We start from the raw sequence: 19858 nt of genomic DNA on the forward strand, positions 1-19858 counted from the left end.
ATTTACATCATAAATACTTGCAAAAGTAAAACTACAACAACTATATTACATTAAAGTGCAACATACAGTCAGAATCTACCTACGCCATCGACTGGCTTTAAATACACTTCAACACAAACTATCCGCAACTCTTTAAATAACAAAAAACATAAACTTTATCAATCATCATTACTTTTAACAGAATCAGCGTTAACATTTTAATTCAACATATCGATTATCTTATGAACTTACGGCATTGCTTCTCTGATGTTTCTAGTGCGTAGAAAGAAAACTTTCCTCACGCTGATCTTGCACACATATAAGCCCCCTCCTTCCCGTTTCTCCAAACCGGTATTTTCCCACAAGACGCGGCGTAACCGGGTGTGACGTCATCGCATGCCGCGATATATCACAGACAACGAATTTACTTTAAACAACCTTAACTTTAACTAGAAAACGATAACAAACGAATTACTAAAGCGAAAATATAATAAACTAAACAAATGCCTTAAAGGCAACACACAGGCTGAATTTTAAAGTGTGGGTTTCAGTAAAATATGAAGCAAACAGATAGCAGAAGAATCCAAGTTACATCCCCTGTCCCTCTAGCAATATTTCCTGTTCCTATACCATAAAATAATTCTGTGTTTATTTGCTGAGTAATACAAATTTGGTTTACATATTTTATCATCCCTTATCATTGCTTATCACATTCAATCAACTATTATCATTGTTTACTTATAGAGAACAGACTTTCTTAACTTTCTTGTTAATGTCATACCATATCTAGAAAACAATGGGCATTATCACAGTTCAGGCCCGTGAAACCACTGGCTTCACACTAGCGTGTACAGTTAACTTTATCTTTTGTTCTTTTGATTATTGTACATTGAAATGATTGCAGCTGAACTTACTGACTGAAAGTAAAGAGAAATATAAAACCCACCGTTGCTTTTGTCAGTTCCCCAATTGGTATGACCCTCCCGAACATTTCTTCATTGAAGCAAGTCCAAAGTGACAGACTTGGAGAACTCTATCCTACAGCCATGATATCATACAGATCTGGCCATGTGACAACCATAGACTCAGTGAGACATGAGTTTCCTGAGTAAGAAAGAAGAAACATCATCAAATATATTAAATGTATACAATGATAAACACTAAAAAGTAACATAGGATACAAAACATGTTAAGGGAGAGCAGCTTACCAGTCTATAATTAAATAGAAGGAAGGATTTAAATAATTGTGTGGTTTGCTACACTGCCTGTACTAGGCCCCACACCCTCCCACTCACCAACAATGAGCACTCTTCCCAAATGCTCTAATGTTATATATTCATGTACAAATTAATCAATTAAATGTTTTAAAAATCATTTTCAGGATTACATAGGATTAAGAGGAATACTTGTCTCGATGTGTGCTGTGTTGACAGTCCCTGTTTTCGCTCTTTTGGCATTCACCTTCGTACCACCATTGGTTTCAATGATATGGCTGGGAGTCACCTATTCATTTGCTGTTGTAAGATGTTATTTTTATTTTCTCTCCACTGACAAGTAGCTCTCATTAAATTCTTTCACCATCTACACACCCATTCCAGACATTCTTTTCTCCCCTCTCCCATCGGACAGAAGATCCAAAAGCCTGAAAGCATGTACCACTGGGCTCGGGGACAGCTTCTACCCGACTGTTATCAGACTGTTGAACAGACCTCTTGTATGACAGGATAGACTCACAATCTACCTCATTATAATTGTGCACTTTATTATTTACCCGCACTGCAGTTTCTCAGTAGCTTTTACACTTTATTCTGCATTGTTAATATTTTACCTTATTCTAGCTGAATACACTGTGTAATGATTTGATCTGTGTAAACAGTTTGCAGAACACCTTATCAGGTACATGTGACAGTAACATACTAATCCAGTACCAATACCAATACACCAAAGCATTCATCATTACAAATGGGTTCAGGGTTATTTAAAATAAACTTTAAATATATTGTAGTAGTTTATGCAGTGAACTCATAGTCAACCCAGCAAGGGCATATTGTGATAATATCTTTGCAGGCATTTTCTGATTTTAGGTACTTAATTGCTGTTTTTATCAGTTAGTTCTGATTATTTCACAGGCAAGTCTGTGGCCCTCTATCATTTTAGTGGTTCCTTCAGCAAACCTTGGAACAGCTTTAGGAATCACTACATCAGTGCAAATGATTGGTGTTGGTGTTTGCAACTTGATTGTTGGACGGATACTTGGAACCAAATTCAGGTAAGCTTTTTCTTTCTATAAAGTTTAGTAATCTGAAATGCATGTACTTAATTCCTTTTTATTTTGCATTATTTGATGTATTATTTTCTGTTGTTTTATTTCTGCCATCCTACTAGATCCACTAACCATGCTGTTCAGAACTGAGAGATACAGGTTCCACACTGCATAATGATAGTGAAAATGTTGCATATTCAATGTAGACCCAGATTGCTTGATACATTTAGATGTCGTTATCTGATAGGAAGACTAAATTGAAAATGATAGAAGTGACAGAATGTGAACTATAACTTTTTGAGTCAGAAAACCTTCAGGTCCCTGTACTTAAAATTAACTGTTTCCTCTGCACACAGATGCTGCATGACTAGCTGAGTTCTTCCAGCATTTTCTGTTTTTGTTTATTGTGCAGGACTTGTAGCTTTAGTTTTTGGTTTTTTTGGTTGCTAGAGTTGGTCTCCTGACTTGGTGTGTCTGGGTAGTCTTGTTTTATCTTGTGGGTTTGGAGCTCCTTTCCGGGGAACGCGCTAAGATGGTAGCGCGATAATAATATGCAGCAGCCTCTCCGGACTCTGGATTGGGGATTGCCAAACGTTATGTGGATTTTCTGGTGTAGTCTGTTTTGTCATGTGCTTTTGTGATATCATTCTGGAGGGATGTTGTCTCATTTTTTAACTGCATTGCATTTGTGGTTTCTAAATGACAATAAACTGAAACTGAACTGAACTGATTTTATTGGAAAATTGCTCTGCGGCGGACCTCTTCACCACGTGTCCTGTTCACTTTCCCATATCCTGTACATGAATTATTCTTCATACTAGTGCTTTGATAGAGAATAGCATTTGAGTTATTCGACTATGGTGTCAATCTGAGTCCCGGCCTCCTCTACCGCCGCGATGAGGCCACACTCAAGTTGGAGAAGCAAAACCTTATATTCCATCTGGGTAGCCTCCAATCTGATAGCATGAACATCAATTTGTTAAACTTCCAATAATTGCTCCCCCTTTTCTTTCCCATTCCCCATTCCCTCTTTCATCTTATCTCCCTACCTGCCCATCACCTCCCTCTGCTGCTCCACCCACTTCCCTTTCTTCCATGACCTTCTGTTCTTTCCTATCAGATTCCCCCTTCTCCAGCCCTTTAACTCTTTTACCATTCAACGTCCCAGCTCTGTGTTTCACTGTTCCCCTTCTCCCAATTTCACCAATCACCTATTACCTTGTACTTCTTCCTCCACTCCCTACACCTTCTAACTCTGACTTCTCATCTTTTTGGTCCAGTCCTGATGAAGGGTCTCAATCCAAAACATCGACTATTTGCTCTTTTCCATAGATGCTGCCTGACCTACTGAGTTCCTCCAGCATTTTGTGTGTGTCGCTTTGGATTTCCAGCATCTGCAGATTTCTCGTTTATATACAGTGGCATGCAAAAGTTTGGGCACCCCGGTCAAAATTTCTGTTACTGTGAATAGCTAAGCGAGTAAAAGATTTCCAAAAGGCATATAATTAAAGATAACACATTTCTTTATTATTTTAAGCAAGATTACTTTTTTCGTTTCCATCTTGTACAGTTTCAAAATACCAAAAAAGGAAAAGGGCCTGAAGCAAAAGTTTGGGCACCCTGCATGGTCAGTACTTAGTAACCCCCCCTATGGCAAGTATCACAGCTTGTAAATGCTTTCTGTAGCAGGCTAAGAGACTTTCAATTGTTGTTTGGGGCATTTTTGCCCATTATTCCTTGCAAAAGTTTTCTAGTTCTGTGAGATTCTTGGGCCATCTTGCACGCACTGCTCTTTTGAGGTTTGTCCACAGATTTTGGATGATGTTTAGGTCAGGGGACTGAGAGGGCCATGGCAAAACCTTCAGCTTGCACCTCTTGAGGTAGTCCATTGTGGATTTTGAAGTGTGATTAGGATCATTGTCCTGTTGTCGAAGCCATCCTCTTTTCATCTTCAGCTTTTTTACAGATGGTGTGATGTTTGCTTCCAGAATTTGCTGGTATTTAATTGAATTCATTCTTTCCTCTACCAGTGAAATGTTCCCTGTCCCACTGGCTGCAACACAAGCCCAAAGCATGATGGATCCACCCCCATGCTTAACAGTTGCAGAGGTATTTTTTTCATGAAATTCTGCACCCTTTTTTCTCCAAACATATTCACTGCAGCCAAAAAGTTCTATTTTAACTTCATCAGTCCACAGGACTTGTTTCTAAAATGCATCAGGCTTGCTTAGATGTTCCATTGCAAACTTTTGACACTGAATTTTGTGGTGAGGATGCAGGAAAGGATTTCTTCTGATGACTCTTCCATGAAGGTCATATTTGTGCAGGTGTCACTGCACAGTAGAACAGTGCACCACCACTCCAGAGTCTGCTAAACCTTCCTGCAGGTCTTTTGCAGTCAAACGGGGTTTTTGATCTGCCTTTCTAGCAGTTCTATGAGCAGTTCTCTTGGAAAGTTTTTTTGGCCTTCCAGACCTCAACTTGACCTCCACCATTCCTGTTAACTGCCATTTCTTAATTACATTATGAACTGAGGAAACGGCTACCTGAAAACCCTTTGCTATCTTCTTATAGGCTTCTCCTGCGTTGTGGGCATAATTTATTTTAATTTTCAGAGTGCTAGGCAGCTGCTTAGAGGAGCCCGTGGCTGCTGATTGTTGGGACAAGGTTTGAGGAGTCAGGGTATTTATAAAGCTTTGAAATTTGCATCACCTGGCCTATCCTAATGATGACTGTGAACAAGCCATAGCCCTAACAAGCTAATTAAGGTCTGAGATCTTGGTAAAAGTTATCTGAGAGCTCAAATCTTTTGGGGTGCCCAAACTTTTGCATGGTGCTCCTTTCCTTTTTTTCACCCTAAAGGCATACAAAACAAAAATAATACACTAATCTTGCTTAAAATATTGAAAAGAATGTTTCATCTTTAACTTTATGACTTTTGGAGATCAGTTCATCAACTACTCACTCAACTATTTACAGTAACAGAAATTTTGACCAGGGGTGCCCAAACTTTTGCATGCCACTGTACCTGAGTCATCTAAGCAATCAATACTGAACATGAGTAATATCCCATGATTTGTCTTTCTCCCTTCTCCTTTGTATCCTGGCTTCTCTGACAGCAATTGTAATATAATTCACAAAGACCGGTGATCAAGCCGTGAAGTGTATACTGTATGGCTGTACAGTTCAGTTACTCCCTGAACACGGTCAAGTTACCAACGGCTTTGGCGGTGTCCTGCAGGAAATATTTACATTGTAATTTTGAATAAAATCAATGACCCAGAGTGGCCACACCGTACTCTTCAACCTCAAGCTGAAGTGGTTCTAATGTGTACAAAATTAAACCTTTATTTGCTTTTTTGTGTAAGTGAAATGGAATTACACAGGTCTCCTGTGTTTCCTGTAATACCATGGTCTCTTAACTTGATCAGCAGCCTGATGTGTGGCTTTCTGAAATTGAAATATACAACATCCACTGCATCCCCTTTATCAATCCTACTTGTAATCTCCTCAAAGCATTCCATCAGGTTCGTCAGGCAAGATTTTTGCTTATGGAAACCATGCTGACTTTGTCCTATCTTGTCATGTGTCAAGCAAGTACTCCATAACCTTATCCTTAACAATTGACTCTAACATCTTCCCAACCACTGAAGTCAAGCTAACTGGTTTATAATTTCCTTATGCTGTCTGCCTCCTTTCTTAAAGAATGGGGTGATATTTGCAATTTTCCACTCCTCTGGCACCATGCCTGAGTCCAATGTTTTTTGAAAGATGATTACAATTTACTAACATTAATTGGAAGACATCTTTCACCAACCAAAAGCATTGACAACACTGACAAGAAAATCATCTGTTGTGGGTTCCTTATCAACTGCTCTGGTTGTCTGTGTCCAGGTGGTTCTTTTCTGTGGTATTTCTTGGCAAAATGTTTGCTCTTTGCACTTGTTACATGATTTATTAAAGGGGACATGATTCCCCCACTTCTGTGCTCTCAATTTTTTTTATGCTTAGCAGAATGACTTTCTCATCTATACAACTTCCTGTGGGTTTATCTACTTTATACGTATTCTGTTCTGTTTAGTGCTTAATTACTTTTAAGTTGAACCGCATACTGGCGGTTACATGAGAAATCTTAGATTTTCTCCAAGAGCACATTATGTTTCTGTAACAATCTTGCTTACTTCCTTATACAGTACATTAGAAGACCTTTAGCCCATGATGGTGTGCGGTATCTAACCTACTCTGAGATCAATCTAACCCTTCCCTTCTACATAGCCTTCCATTCTTCTATCACATATGACAAAGAAACAAAAACTTATTCTGAAGCAGAATAAAAGGTTAGATTGATTGCTCTACAGATCTGGATTACGGAATGGCCAACCTTTTGATCTCCTTTGCATTAATAGAGGGGCGAGGAAAGCCCTTTGATCTATGAAGCCAACAGTGGCAGTTCATTTTCCTGACCTGTGAATCAGTAGGTGATATTCACTTTTAAGGTCCAATTTCCCCAAGGTTTTGCAGGCCAAAAGGACTGGCAATTGGATAGAGATCCACTGAGTGAGATACCTGAAGGATCTCTGGAATTGGGTCATTGTGGGTAGAATGACAGAATATGCAAGTGTGACAATCTGGGAAGTGAGGGATCAATATGGGGGTATGAAGATTATAAGTCAAAGAGAGAACATAGTACAAAGCTATGCTCTTCTGTTGGGGAAGAGTGGGGGTGGAAAATAAAGAAGGCTGTAAGATTCATTTCTTAACATTTTAAAATGTTTTCTTATTCCCAAATAGGAAAATCAGTATGGAATTCAGGAAAATGGTTTTGTTGAGTTCATGACCAGGTTTTTCTGAAATGGAGATTAATGTTTTAACATCTTGTCCAGTCACCCTGAATGCTGATTGCTGTCTCTTTCAACACTTGCATTTTCAAAGTATTAGAGGAATGGTTTTTCCTTTACTCCATTCTCCGGAAGTAACGCTCGGTGTTTGACCCGCAGTGATCCAAAGATCCCAGTGTGGCGCTGGCAGTGGATGTTGATCTTCATGCTGGCCAACACCATCTGCTGTTTCATCACTTCCATCATTCTCAATATAGTGGACACAAAACAGGTAAGGGTCTCACTTTAAGGCAAAGAGTTAAATGGAGTGAAATGTTCAGCTTCAGATACTGATTCATATTTATTTATTTATCACATATACCTCAAAACATTCGGTAAAATGCATCCATTGCATTAACAGCCAAAACAGGCTGAGGATGTCTGGGGGCAGCCCACAAGTGTCGGTTCTGTATCTTACCAATAATCAAATATTCTGTTTATAAAATGTTTGCCTTTTTACATCACTTTTTTTCTCCCTTAACCTTTCTTAATTTCCTCACTGTTATTCCCTTTCTCACTTATTTTAAGCTAAACTCATGTGATATTTAGACCAAGAGACACAGGCGTAGAATGGGGCCATTTGACCCTTCGAACCTGCTCCATCATTCCATCATCGCTGATTTATTATCCCTCTCAAACATATTCTCCTGTCTTCTCCCCGTTAACTTCGATGCCCTGATTCATCAACAACCCATCAACCTCTACCTTAAATATACCCAATGACTTGGCCTGCACAGCCATCTGTGGCAATGAATGCCAGAGATTCACGACCATCTAGTTTTAAAATGTATCCTCATCTGTTCAAAATGGAAGTCTCTCTATTTTGAGACTGTGCCACCTGGTCCTAGATTCCTCCATTATACGAAACATCCTCTCCACTTCCATTCTCTCTAGGCCTTTCAATAGTCGATAGGTTCAAAGAGATTGCCCCTCATTCTTCAAAACTCTTGAGAGTACAGCACCAGAGCAATAAAGTGCATCTCATATGTTAACCCTTTCACTCCTGGGATCATTCTTGTGAACCTCCTCTGGAACCTCTCCACTGTTTCTTAGATAAGGGGTCCAAAACTGCTCACAATACTCCAATTGAGGCCTCACCAGTGCCTGACAAAGCCTCAGCATTACATCCTTGCTCTTGTATTGTAGTCTTCTCGAAATGAATGGTAACATTATATTTGCTTTCCTTACCACCATCTCAACCTGCAAGCTAATGTTTAGGGAATCCTGCATGAGGACTCACAAATCTACTGATTTTTAAAATTTTCTCTGCTTTTAGAGAATAGTCCATGCCTTTATTCCTTCTACCAAAATACATGCTCACGCACTTCCTTACACTGTATTCCATCGGCCACTTCTATGCCCATTTGCCAAATCTATCTTAGTCCTTCTGCAGTCTCCCTGCTTCCCCAACACCACCAGCCCCTCCAACGATCTTTGTGTTGTCCATAAAACTGGCCACAAAGCCATCAGTTCTTTCAACCAAATCATTGATATCCAGCATGAAAAGAAGTCATCCCAGCATCACTTCAGCTACCTCTTTCAGAACACTGAGATGTAATCCAACTGGAGCAGGTGACATACCTACCTTCAGATGTTTCAGCTTTCCATGCTTACCTTAGTAATAGCAATGACACTCACTTATGCTCTGAGTTGGACAATCCACACCAGGGGTGCGTAAAAAGAACTACTTTTTAAATCAGGGACGCAATCAGGCATTTAAAGGCAGAGGTTCGCACAGATTTTCTGGTTTTAGGAGTGACCAGTCAGCAAGAGACTGTGTTAAATGAGCTACCTTTCAGTCAGGTCGCGCTCAAGATTTAAAAAGCAGAGCTTTAAGCCTGTTTTCTGATTTGGACAATCCACACCAGGGATGCATAACATGAGCTAATTTTGAACTAGAATGGTGATAGAGGTTTTGAAGGCAGAGTTTCACGTCAGTTACTCTGCATTGAGGACCGACCAATTAGCAAGAAGGATTAATTATGAAGGGCCAATAAGAATAATAAAAATGCAAGCGGTGCGGCCGTTCTTGTGAGTGTGCCTGCCTTTAGAGTGGCTTTGGCTCATCAGCCTTCAGCAAGGTCAGGCTTGGGTGAGCTAGATTGTCTTGTAAGTTACTTTTTCTCTGTTCTTATTTGTTCATTCCTCATCTATTAGTGCATGGTATAGTGAGAATGCCTGGGACAGTGTTTTGTACTGTGTGTGGGATGTGGGAAGTCTGGGAGACCTCCAGTCTCGCAGATGAACACATCTGCACCAGGTGCACTGAGCTGCAGCTCGATGACCTTCGTCTCATATGGGAGCATGAGGAGGTGGTAGACAGGAGCTATGGGAAGGTAGTTACACCTATCTTGCAGGAGATAAGTAACTGGGTGACTGTCAGGAGAAGGAGGGAAAATGCACAGCCAGTGCAGAGTATACCTCCGGCTGTTCCCCTCAATACTAAGTATACAACTTCAGAATCTACTGAGGGGGACGACCTACCGGGGGGAGCTGCAGTGACCGACTCTCTGGCACTGAGTCTGGTGCTGTGGCTCAGAAGAGCAGAGAGGTGAAGAGGACTCCAGAGCTTGTAGGAGATTCCTTAGTCAGAAGAACAGAGACAAGGTTCTGTGAGCATGAGAGAGACACCTGGATGTTGTGTTGCCTCCCTGGATCGTGTCCATGGCAATCTCAAGGTTGAGGGTGAGCAGCCAGAGGTCTTGGTAGATACTGGCACCATTGACTTGGGTAGACAAGGTGAGGAGATCCTGAAGAGAGATTTTAGGGAGCTAGGTAGAAAACTGAGTAACAGGATCTTCAGGATAGTAATCTCTGGATTGCAGCTTGTGCCAAGTGCCAGTGAGGGTAAGAATAGGATGGTTTGGCAGGTGAATGTGTGGCTGAGGTACTGGTGCAAGGGGCAGGGTTTCAGATTTATGGATCACTGGGATCACTTCTGAGGAAGGTATGACCTGTACAAAAGGGATGGATTACACCTGAACCCAAAGGGGTCTAATATCCTTGCGGGCAGGAAGACTGGAGTTCTTCAGGTGAGTTTAAACTAATTCGAAAGGGGGATGGGAACCAAAGTGATAGTGTGAAGATGAGGTGGTTGGTTTCCAAACAGAGGCAATATGAAGTGAGGAGAGGTTGATGATAGGGCAAAATTGCAGTCGACAGGATGAGTTGCAAAGTAAAAGGCAGACAAAATTGAAAAAAGTCAGAACAGGACTAAAGGTGTTATGTTTGAAATTGCGCAGTATACGAAATAAGGTCGTTGGAATTGTAGCACAGTTACAGATTGGCAAGTGTGACGTAGGCATTACTGAATCATGGCTGAAAGAAGATTATAGCTGGGAGCTTAATGTCCAAGGTTACACATTGCATCGAAAGGACAGGGAGGAAGGCTGAGGGGGTGGGTGGCTCTGTTGGAAAAAATGAAATTAAATCATTAGAAAGAGGTGGTATAGGGTCAGAATGTGTTGAATCGTTGTGGTTAGAGCTAAGGAACTGCAAGGGTAAAAAGACCCTGATGGGAGTTATGTACAGATGTGATCTGCATGTTCCAATGTGAGATAGAAAATGAATGCCAAAAGGGCAATGTTACAAATAGTTACAGGGATTTCAATATGCAGGTAGATTTGGAAAATCAGGTAGATGCGGGAATCGAGGAAAGGGAATTTCAATAATGCCAACAAGATGGCTTTTTAGAGCAGTTTGTGGTTGAGCCAACTAGGATATCAACTATTGTAGAAGCCCACTAGGGGATCCCCTATTCTAGATTGAGTGTTGTGCAAAGAAACTGGAATTAATTAGTGAGTTTAAGATAAAAGTACCCTTGGGGAAAGTGATCATAATATGATCAAATTCACCCTGCAATTTGAGAAGGAGAAGCTAAAGTCAGATGTATCAGTATTACAGTGGAGTAAAAGGAATTACAGAGGCATGAGAGAGGAGTTGGCCAGGATTGATTGGAAAAGAACACTGACAGGAATGACGGCACAACAGCAATCTCTGGAATTTCTAGAAGCAATTTGAAAGGCATATAATCTTTACATCCCAAAGTGGAAGAGTTTTTTATTTAAGGTAAATGACACAACCAAGGGAAGTCAAAGCCAACATAAAAGCCATAGAGCAAAAAGTAATTGGAAGGTAGAGTAGTAGGAAAGTTTTAAAAAAATCAACAGAAGGCAACTAAAAAGTCATTAAGGTAAAGATGGAATTCAAAAATAAGCTTGCCAATAAAAGAAAAGGAGAATAAAAAACAAATTTTCAGATGTATAAAGAGTAAAAGAGAGACAAAAGTGGATATTGGACTGCTGGAAAATGATGCTAGAGGGGTAGTAGTCAGAGACAAAAAATGGCGGATGAACCTAATATGCTTTTTTATATTAGTCTTCACTATGGAAGACACTAGCAGAATGCCAGAAATGTGAGAATGTCAGACCATAAGATAGAGGAGCAGAAGTAGGTCATTTGACCCTTCGAGTCTAGTCCACTATTTCATCATGGCTGATCCATTTTCCCTCTCAGCCCCGATCTCCTGTCTTTCTCCTGTATCCCTTCATGCTCGGACCAATCAAGAAGCTATCAACCTCTGTCTTAAATATACATAGAGACTTATACATACATACAGCTGCCAGTGGCAAAGAATTCCACAGATTCACCACTCACTGGCTGAGGAAATTCCTCCTCATCTCCTTTTTAAAAGGATGCCCCTCTATTCTGAGGCCTTATCCTCTGGTCTTAGACTTTTCTACCACAGGAAACATCCTCTCTACATCCACTCTATCATGGCCTTTCAGCTTTCAATAGCTTTGAATGAGGTCACTCCTTGTTCTTCTAAATTCCAGTGAATACTGGCTGCCCATTTCATTTCCCTGTCTTGACAAGTCACCCAGGTACCTGCCTCCTGCAACGAAGGGGTGACTACCACCAAGTATCTCCTATCTATCAACTCTTCATTTTCCTGTACGAGTTGAAAGTCATCCAGATGCAGCTCCAGTTCCTCTACACAGACTCCAAGAGCTGTAGCTCAGTGCACTTTCATTTTTGAAACCTTTTTATTGATACATAATCTTCTACAGCTACAAAATGATACAAGACTTCAACAAGTTGATATTTATACAATTAATAAAGCTGAAGAAAAAAACTTACCAAAAAATGAAAAAAATTTATTTTATATAGAAAAGGAAAAAAAGAGAACCCCAACTAACTAAAAACAAAGAAAAAAAAAGAATAACCCATTAGGAATCAACTCCTGGAGCAATATGTCTTACCATCGTATATATATATATATATAAAAATAAAGAAGAAGAATCATCAACTGCCAATTTACATTTATATAAAATAAAATTGGAAGGAAACCATATAAATTAATTCAAATTAAATGATAATGTTTGGCAAAAGTGCCCCATCTTCTCTCAAAATCGAATCGAGGATCAACAGTTCTACTTCTAATTCTTTCCAAACTAAGACATAACATTATTTGAGAAAACCATTGAATTAATGTAGGGACAGAGGTATCTTTCCATTTCAATAGCCCTTCTTGCCAACAATGTAACAAATGCAATTGCATGTTGGTCTGAAGATGAAATACCCTGAATATGATGCAGAACTATTCCAAATAGAACAGTCAATGTATTAGGTTGTAAATTAATTTTCAGAGCTTTAGAAATTGTAGAAAATAAAGATTTCCAGAAAGATTTTAATGAAGAACATGACCAGAACACATGTGACAAAGTGGCTACTTCAGTTTTGCACCTATCACAATAATTGTCTATGTTAGGAAATGTTCTGGATAGTCTCTCCTTTGTTAAATAATAACGTTGAACAATTTTAAATTGAATGAAACAGTGATTGGCACATATTGAAGAAGAATTGACCATTTTCAGAACTCGCAACCAATCTTCATTAACAAAGGTCATACTAAGTTCTCTCTCCCAATCTTGTTTAATCTTTAGTGAGAGGTTATCTTTCTGTAGTAAAAATAAATTATAAATTCTACCAATGAAACCTCTTACTAAAGGATTCATATTCAAAATGGTATCCAACAAATCAGATTCTTGCATATATGGAAACTTACATAAGTATTTTTGTAAAAAATGTCTAACCTGAAGATATTGCAGAAAGTGTATATGAGAGAATATTTGCTAATTAACTCTTCAAAAGTCATCAATCGACCATCACAAAGTAAAACTGCAAAAAAAAACAGATCCCCTTATTTCTCCACAAGAGAAAAATGGGATTGGTTATTGAAGGTTTAAATAAAACAATTTCGATATAAACAGCTAGACAATTTAAATTGTTTAAAATTTTTAAAATTGCGAAACTGAAACCAAATCCGTAAGGACTGTTTAGTAACAGGTTAGAGGTTTAAATTTGGAATTTTAGAGAGTTGTAAAGGTAATGAAGCTCCTAATAATGAGGTTAAATGAAATTGTTTGATAGCTTTTAATTCCAAATCAATCCAAGCTGGGTTTTGTCTCTTATCGAGCCAAATATAGCCAAAAGCATAATTTCGAATATTAACAGCTCAATAATACAATCTTAGATTAGAAAGTGCAAGTCCACCATCTTTTTTAGGTTTTTATAAATGATACTTATTAATTCTTGGTCTTTTATTATTCCAAATAAAGGACAAAATAATTGAGTCAATTTGATCAAAAAATCTTTAGTTAAAAAGATAGGTATATTTTGAAAAATATATAAAAATCTAGGTAAAGTCATCATTTTCACGGCAGGGATATGACCTATTAAAGAAAGCACAATTGTGTTCCATCTAGAAAATAATTGTTTCATAGAGTCCATTAAAAGAACTACATTAGCTTTATAAAGATCTTTATATTTTTTTAGTAATTATAATACCTAAATATTTAAAAGAACTAACAATTCTAAATGGAATATCATTGTATATAAAAACAGGAGCATTTAATGGAAACAATTCACTTTTATTTAAGTTAAGTTTATATCCTGAAAATTTTCCAAAGTCATTTAGTATTTCCAAGAGATTAGGAATAGATTTTTCAGGGTTCGAAATATAAACAAAAAGATCATCTGGGTAAAGAGAAATCTTATGTGTGGTCCCATTTATAGTGATACCAAGAATATTTTTAGTGTCACGGAGTATTATAGTCAAAGGCTCCAGTACAAGATTAAATAATAAAGGGCTTAATGGACATCTCTGTCTAGTACCTCGTGAAAGGGAAATAAAGGAGACCTGAGATTATTAGTAATAACAGAAGCAAGAGGATTCTTATAGATCATTTGAATCCACCTATTGAAATTATTACCAAAGCCAAATTTTTCTAATACCTTAAACAGATATGTCCATTCAATTCTATCAATGCCTTTACTGCATCAAGAGAAATAACACATTGGGGTATCTTAGATAGTGATGAATATATAATGTTCATCTATCTCCGAACATTGGAGAAAGAGTAACAGCCTTTAATAATGCCTGTTTGATCCATAGAGATGATTTTAGTTTAAAAATTTCCAAACGGTTAGCCATCACCTTAGAAAGAATTTTTGCATCCACATTTAATGACAAAATAGGTCTATGATGAACATTCAGTAGGATCTTTATCTTTCTTAAGGATTAAGGAAACAGAAGCTTCATAAAAAGGAGGTAAATTACTCTTCTCAAAGGATTCATGAAATATTTCCAAAAGATACAGAGAAAGTAATTTATAAAATTTTTTGTAAAACCCTACCAAATAACCATCAAGTCCAGGAGCTTTACCCGATTGCATGGACAACATAGCTTTCTGAATTTCATGCTCAGTAATTGGAGCATCAAGCATCTGTTGATCTTCAACAGTAATTTGAGGAAATTTAATCTTATGTAAAAAGCCTTCATTTTGGAGGAATCTGCAGGAAATTGATATTTATAAAGATCAGAATAAAAATCCTGAAAAACATTATTAATGTCTTCACGATTACTTACTATATCTCCATTATCTTTACGAATCTTTAAAATTTGTCTTTTAGCTCTAGCTGCCCTTAATTGGGAAGCTAAGAGCCTATTATTTTTATCCCCAAAAATATAAAACTGACTTTTCAATTTAAGCAAATATCCTTCAATAGGATAAGTTAGTAATAAATTATACTGTGATTGTAACTCCACTCTTCTTTTAAACAAATCAACATTTGGAGAGGTTGCATTGATGTTATCCAAATCTTTAATTTGTTTAGAAATTTTATCTAATTCCATTCTTGTCTGTTCCTTCAGCTTAGCTATATATAAAATAATCTGACCACGTAAATAAACTTTTAATGTATCCCAAAGTACTAACTTTGAGATGTTTCCTGTAATATTAAAGAGAAAAAACTCTTTTATCTGACTTTCAATAAACTCAACAAATTCTGAGCTTTGTAACGAATATTCTGGAAAATGCCAAAGTGGACTTGTAGAAGCAACATCTTTCAGTTCAGATTTAAGGGAGCATGATCAGAGATAACAATTGCATCATATTCACATTTCTGAACATTAAATAGAAGTCCAGGGTCGACTATAAAATAGTCAATTCTCGAATATTTATTATGAACATTTGAGAAAAAGGAATATTCTCTATCACTAGAGATTTTTATCACATAACCTGATCTCTTGTGCAAAGATTATATCAGGTTGGAATCAGTTAATAGTTTTAAATGTTTTCTTACGCTTAATAGGATTATTCCAACCATGGATGTTCCAACTTAAAACATTTAACTGTTTAAATATCATCATGAAACTTTATATCTAAAAAAGTAGTTAGATGCATGTCAGGATAAGGTAGTCGAGAATGGCGGTGATAAACAACAATAATAATAATTTGCGTACTCTCCGGAATTCCATAATGTGGATAAAAAATAAAAGAAAAAAGGAAAAAACCCACCCAACCTATAAAGCCCAGAAATAAGTCAATATCGATCGATGCAAACCCAAAAGAATGTATGAAAAGCAATTATAAACTCCACCTGCCTGAATAGAAGGTAAAAATGAAAAGAGTAATCTCTGCCTTCCTCTCCTAGATATATATCTCATTACAGTCGACATACAGCTCATTACATTTGAGTTGAAAAGAACAGTTATTAGAAACCACCTTCAGTTTTGAAAATAACCTTCATAACATTATACAAGGAAAAAAAACATGTCCAAAAAAAATCTTGAAATATTTGCTCAGAAGAAAATCAATCGCCATCTTAAAATGCAAACATGAGGAAATCTGCAGATGCTGGAAATTCAAACAACACACACAAAATGCTGGTGGAACATAGCAGGCCAGGCAGCATCTATAGGGAGAAGTGCTGGCGACATTTCTGACGAAAGGTCTTGGCCCGAAACGTCAACAGCGCTTCTCCCTATAGATGCTGCCTGGCCTGCTGTGTTCCACCAGCATTTTGTGTGTGTTGCCATTTTAAAATTATCAAATCTATCTTGAAAATGTAAAGAAACCCAGATAATTACTTACAAGTCCTGAGCAAAAGCATACAAAGCAAAAAAGCAATTAGTTCATTTAAATGCTGCAAACAGAAAAAAAATTCTAGATGGTTCAAAGTTATCTAGTGTTTTGACAGTTCTCTCGCTATGTCTTCTGAGGTTAAAACCATCCAAACCAGTCTATTTCAGAGATAAAGGTACATTTTAAGGTAAACACTTTTTATACCCATCAAATCTTCTGATTTATTAATCACTCCTTATGTCGCGAGACAATCAAACAGTAGTAAATCATTCAAACTTCAGACTTCAGACTCCAGACTCGTCAAGGAGAGAATTAATAAAACTATGGGTCCTCAAATACAAACCCCAGAATTTTTGACGAAAAGCCCTAATTTAGCTGGGTATTGAAGAGATGGATGCAACTGTCTTTGATAAACCGTACGCATTACAGCAGCGAATCCAGAACGTTTCTGAAAAATTTCACGTGGAAAATCTTCGAAGAAGAGAATCTCAGAGCTTTGAAATTGAAACAACCTTTGTTTTCTTGCAAGTTTAATAATGTGGTCTTTATCTCTAACACGAAGAAAACGCACAAGGACATGCCTGTTTTTACCTTGATCCGAGGATTTTAAAGCACCAACTCTGTGAGCCATTTCAATCTCCGGCAGTTTGTAGGCAAGCCTCCGGAAATTAAGATTGAAACATTTTAGCAAAATAATCCAGTGTGTCGACATATTCTGATTTCTCTTTTAATCCATCAATTCGAATATTGTTCCGACGAGAGCGAGCCTCTAAATCAACGAGCCGTTGTTGAGCCTTTTCCAAACGAGAAGAAATATCAGCCGTATTACGACCAACCTCTTTAAGATCAAGACTCAAAGAGTCAATTTTTTCCTCAGGGGGAGAAATCTTTCTTTTAGTTGAGTTAATTCAGCAATGATATAGCTGATTTGAGACTCTAATCCATTTCCCAGGGTGGCTCCTCTGAAGTCTCGTCAGCTTTTTTAAAGTTACCGTTGCCTGTTTCTGGATTTCTTCTGGTGCTTCTTATGTTAGAAATAATTATAACTGTCAGTCTGCAGGATCTGACTGAATAAAGTTAAAATCTCAAAGTTCAAGTCGGGAAAGGGAGGGATTAAAGGCGGACAGAAAGAAACTGACTTACATGTCCACAGGCGGAAGGCGGAGTCTGTAGCTCAGTGCACTTTGTGCAGATACTATACAGTTATCATGGAGAATGGAGGTCTCCCAAATTTCTCGCATCTCGCACAGGGAACATACCATTAACTCTGGACCCATTCTCAGTGGATTAGCTATATACTGGCAGAGAAAAGAAACTTAGAGCCAACTTACTTCGAACCTCTGCCTGTGTTTTCCAAAAGATCTGCTCTTGCCCAAGCCTAATCACAATTAACACCGCCCACTCACACAATTGCCGTTCCTGTTACAATTCACTTCTCTTTATTGGTCCCTGCCAAATGCCTAATAGATTGTTATGATTGCAGCCCATCGAAAAATCTTCTAAGCACCTGGTTTCTTTTTAAACCTCACGCTGCATTACCAAGGAATGACCTGTCATGATCATTGCAGCACATCTTGTTTTACTTTTGCAATAACTTTCAGTATACTCCATAATCAAAGTGCTTTCGGTTGTGTTTAATTAAAGCCTATTCTTACCTAAAACCTTTTAACTCTTTGGTGACAAGTACAAAGATGATTTCCCAGAAGGCAGTTGTTGGCAAATGTACTGCCAGTCTTACATCTACAATATGGGGCACTTTATAGAAATGCAATCCCTGTCCCCTCTCCTGGATCACATAAGTCTTCCTGTATCAACAGCTGTCAATTAACATTGGTATTTCTTTCTATCTTTCCTTTCAGGGTAACACATTGAACAAAACCACCAAGCAGCTTGAGGCTACAAAAAGGAAGAACAAAGCAGCAGCAGAGATATTTCCTCTGTCAAGAGACAGAGACAATGACAACTGAGCTCTTTGGGTTTAAGAGAGAAAATGGACAATTCTCCATATTAACTGGTTTATTTTCTGTTATTGAAGTGTGATTCTCCCAGTATAATCAATTCTCATGTGTCATTTCAAAGCTGATGCTAGAATGGTACAGTTCCCATGGCCCACGAAGTTGTGCCGACCTTTTAACAACTCAAAGATTATTCTAACTCCTCCCTCCCACATAGTCCTCCGATTTTTTTTCAACCCATGTGCCTATTCAAGAGTCTCTTAAATGTCCCTAATAAATTTGACTCCAACACTATCCCAGTTTGGGACATTTTAAATAAGTCTTATAATGCCTATGGTGCTGTAATAATTTTCAGCAAATGATATAACCTGCTCTCAGGTGTTAGTCAACTTTTACAACATTTGTAGCTTATGGGTAATTTATTTGTTGCAATTTCTGCAGAGACAAGGGATCTTGCTGTAAGATTACAGATAATCTTTTGATTGTTGTCAAGGAATAAAAGCTGAGAATTTCTGTTCCCCTGTTCTGAACTCACTCTTGGGATTGATGCACATATATTTGCAAAAGAAAATATTTTACATTCCTATAGGACTTGTCAGGCAAATTTGCAACGTCATGACATAGGCTTAATACTTCAGAAGTCTTAGACACTACGTTTAAAGTATATTTGCTTTCAGTGGTTATATGGTGTCACTCTCACTACTTTGATTTAAGAGAAGCATAGTTTTATGCAAGTTAGAGAGAACTGTATGTGCATATCTGTTTGGATATATTTTTCTAATTCAAGAGTGTACTAGATTTTACACAAGATAAACATTATTACTTGGATGGTTTTATGAGCGGTTTGGTCAATCTATGTAATCATGGTTGTAAGTCAATATTAAACTGAAATTATAGAATTGCCAATATATATGTTGGTTTGATCATAAAATTCGTCAACTTCGGAATCCTTAATTTCTACCTTCATTTTGTTAATGGGCATCCTTTAGTTTATGGTCTGCTGATGTGTCCTTATCTTGGAGACCATTTTGTCTTTAGCTGAGAAAGCAATCATTTTCATGGCTGCTTTTTGTTTCTCATTGAAATAGTGTACAATTATTGGTATCTCTTGAAGCACAGCAACAAATGTGACATACTGAGTTTCCTCAAACTCCCATTGAAATGTAGCCACTGAAGTGCCTTCTTTGTAATTGCAACAATATGTTGGACCCAGGATAGATCCTCAGAGATGTCAACACCCAAAAGCTTGAAACTGTTCACTCCTTCCACTTCTGATCCCTCGATGAGGACTGGTGTGTGTTCCCTCAACTTCCCCTTCCTGAAGTCCACAGTCTATTCCTTGGACTTACTGTTGAG

At 37.9% G+C, this 19858-nt stretch overlaps 1 protein-coding gene across 2 annotated transcripts in view; it reads left to right on the forward strand.

The window, feature by feature from the left end:
• Window positions 1–18801, forward strand: part of LOC140735411 (lysosomal dipeptide transporter MFSD1-like) — a 53904-nt gene extending 35103 nt beyond the window's left edge. For both annotated transcript variants that reach the window (XM_073060449.1, XM_073060448.1), the window contains 4 exons: window positions 1361–1498; window positions 2109–2248; window positions 7240–7351; window positions 18407–18801. In XM_073060449.1, coding sequence (XP_072916550.1) covers window positions 1361–1498; window positions 2109–2248; window positions 7240–7351; window positions 18407–18514 — 498 coding nt within the window. In that variant the 3' untranslated portion in view covers window positions 18515–18801. The remainder of the gene's footprint in view (window positions 1–1360; window positions 1499–2108; window positions 2249–7239; window positions 7352–18406) is intronic.
• Window positions 18802–19858: the final 1057 nt, after the last annotated feature.

This window comes from Hemitrygon akajei, chromosome 11 (genome assembly GCF_048418815.1).
Source record: "Hemitrygon akajei chromosome 11, sHemAka1.3, whole genome shotgun sequence".
In the NCBI taxonomy this organism is placed as follows: Eukaryota; Metazoa; Chordata; class Chondrichthyes; order Myliobatiformes; family Dasyatidae; genus Hemitrygon; species Hemitrygon akajei.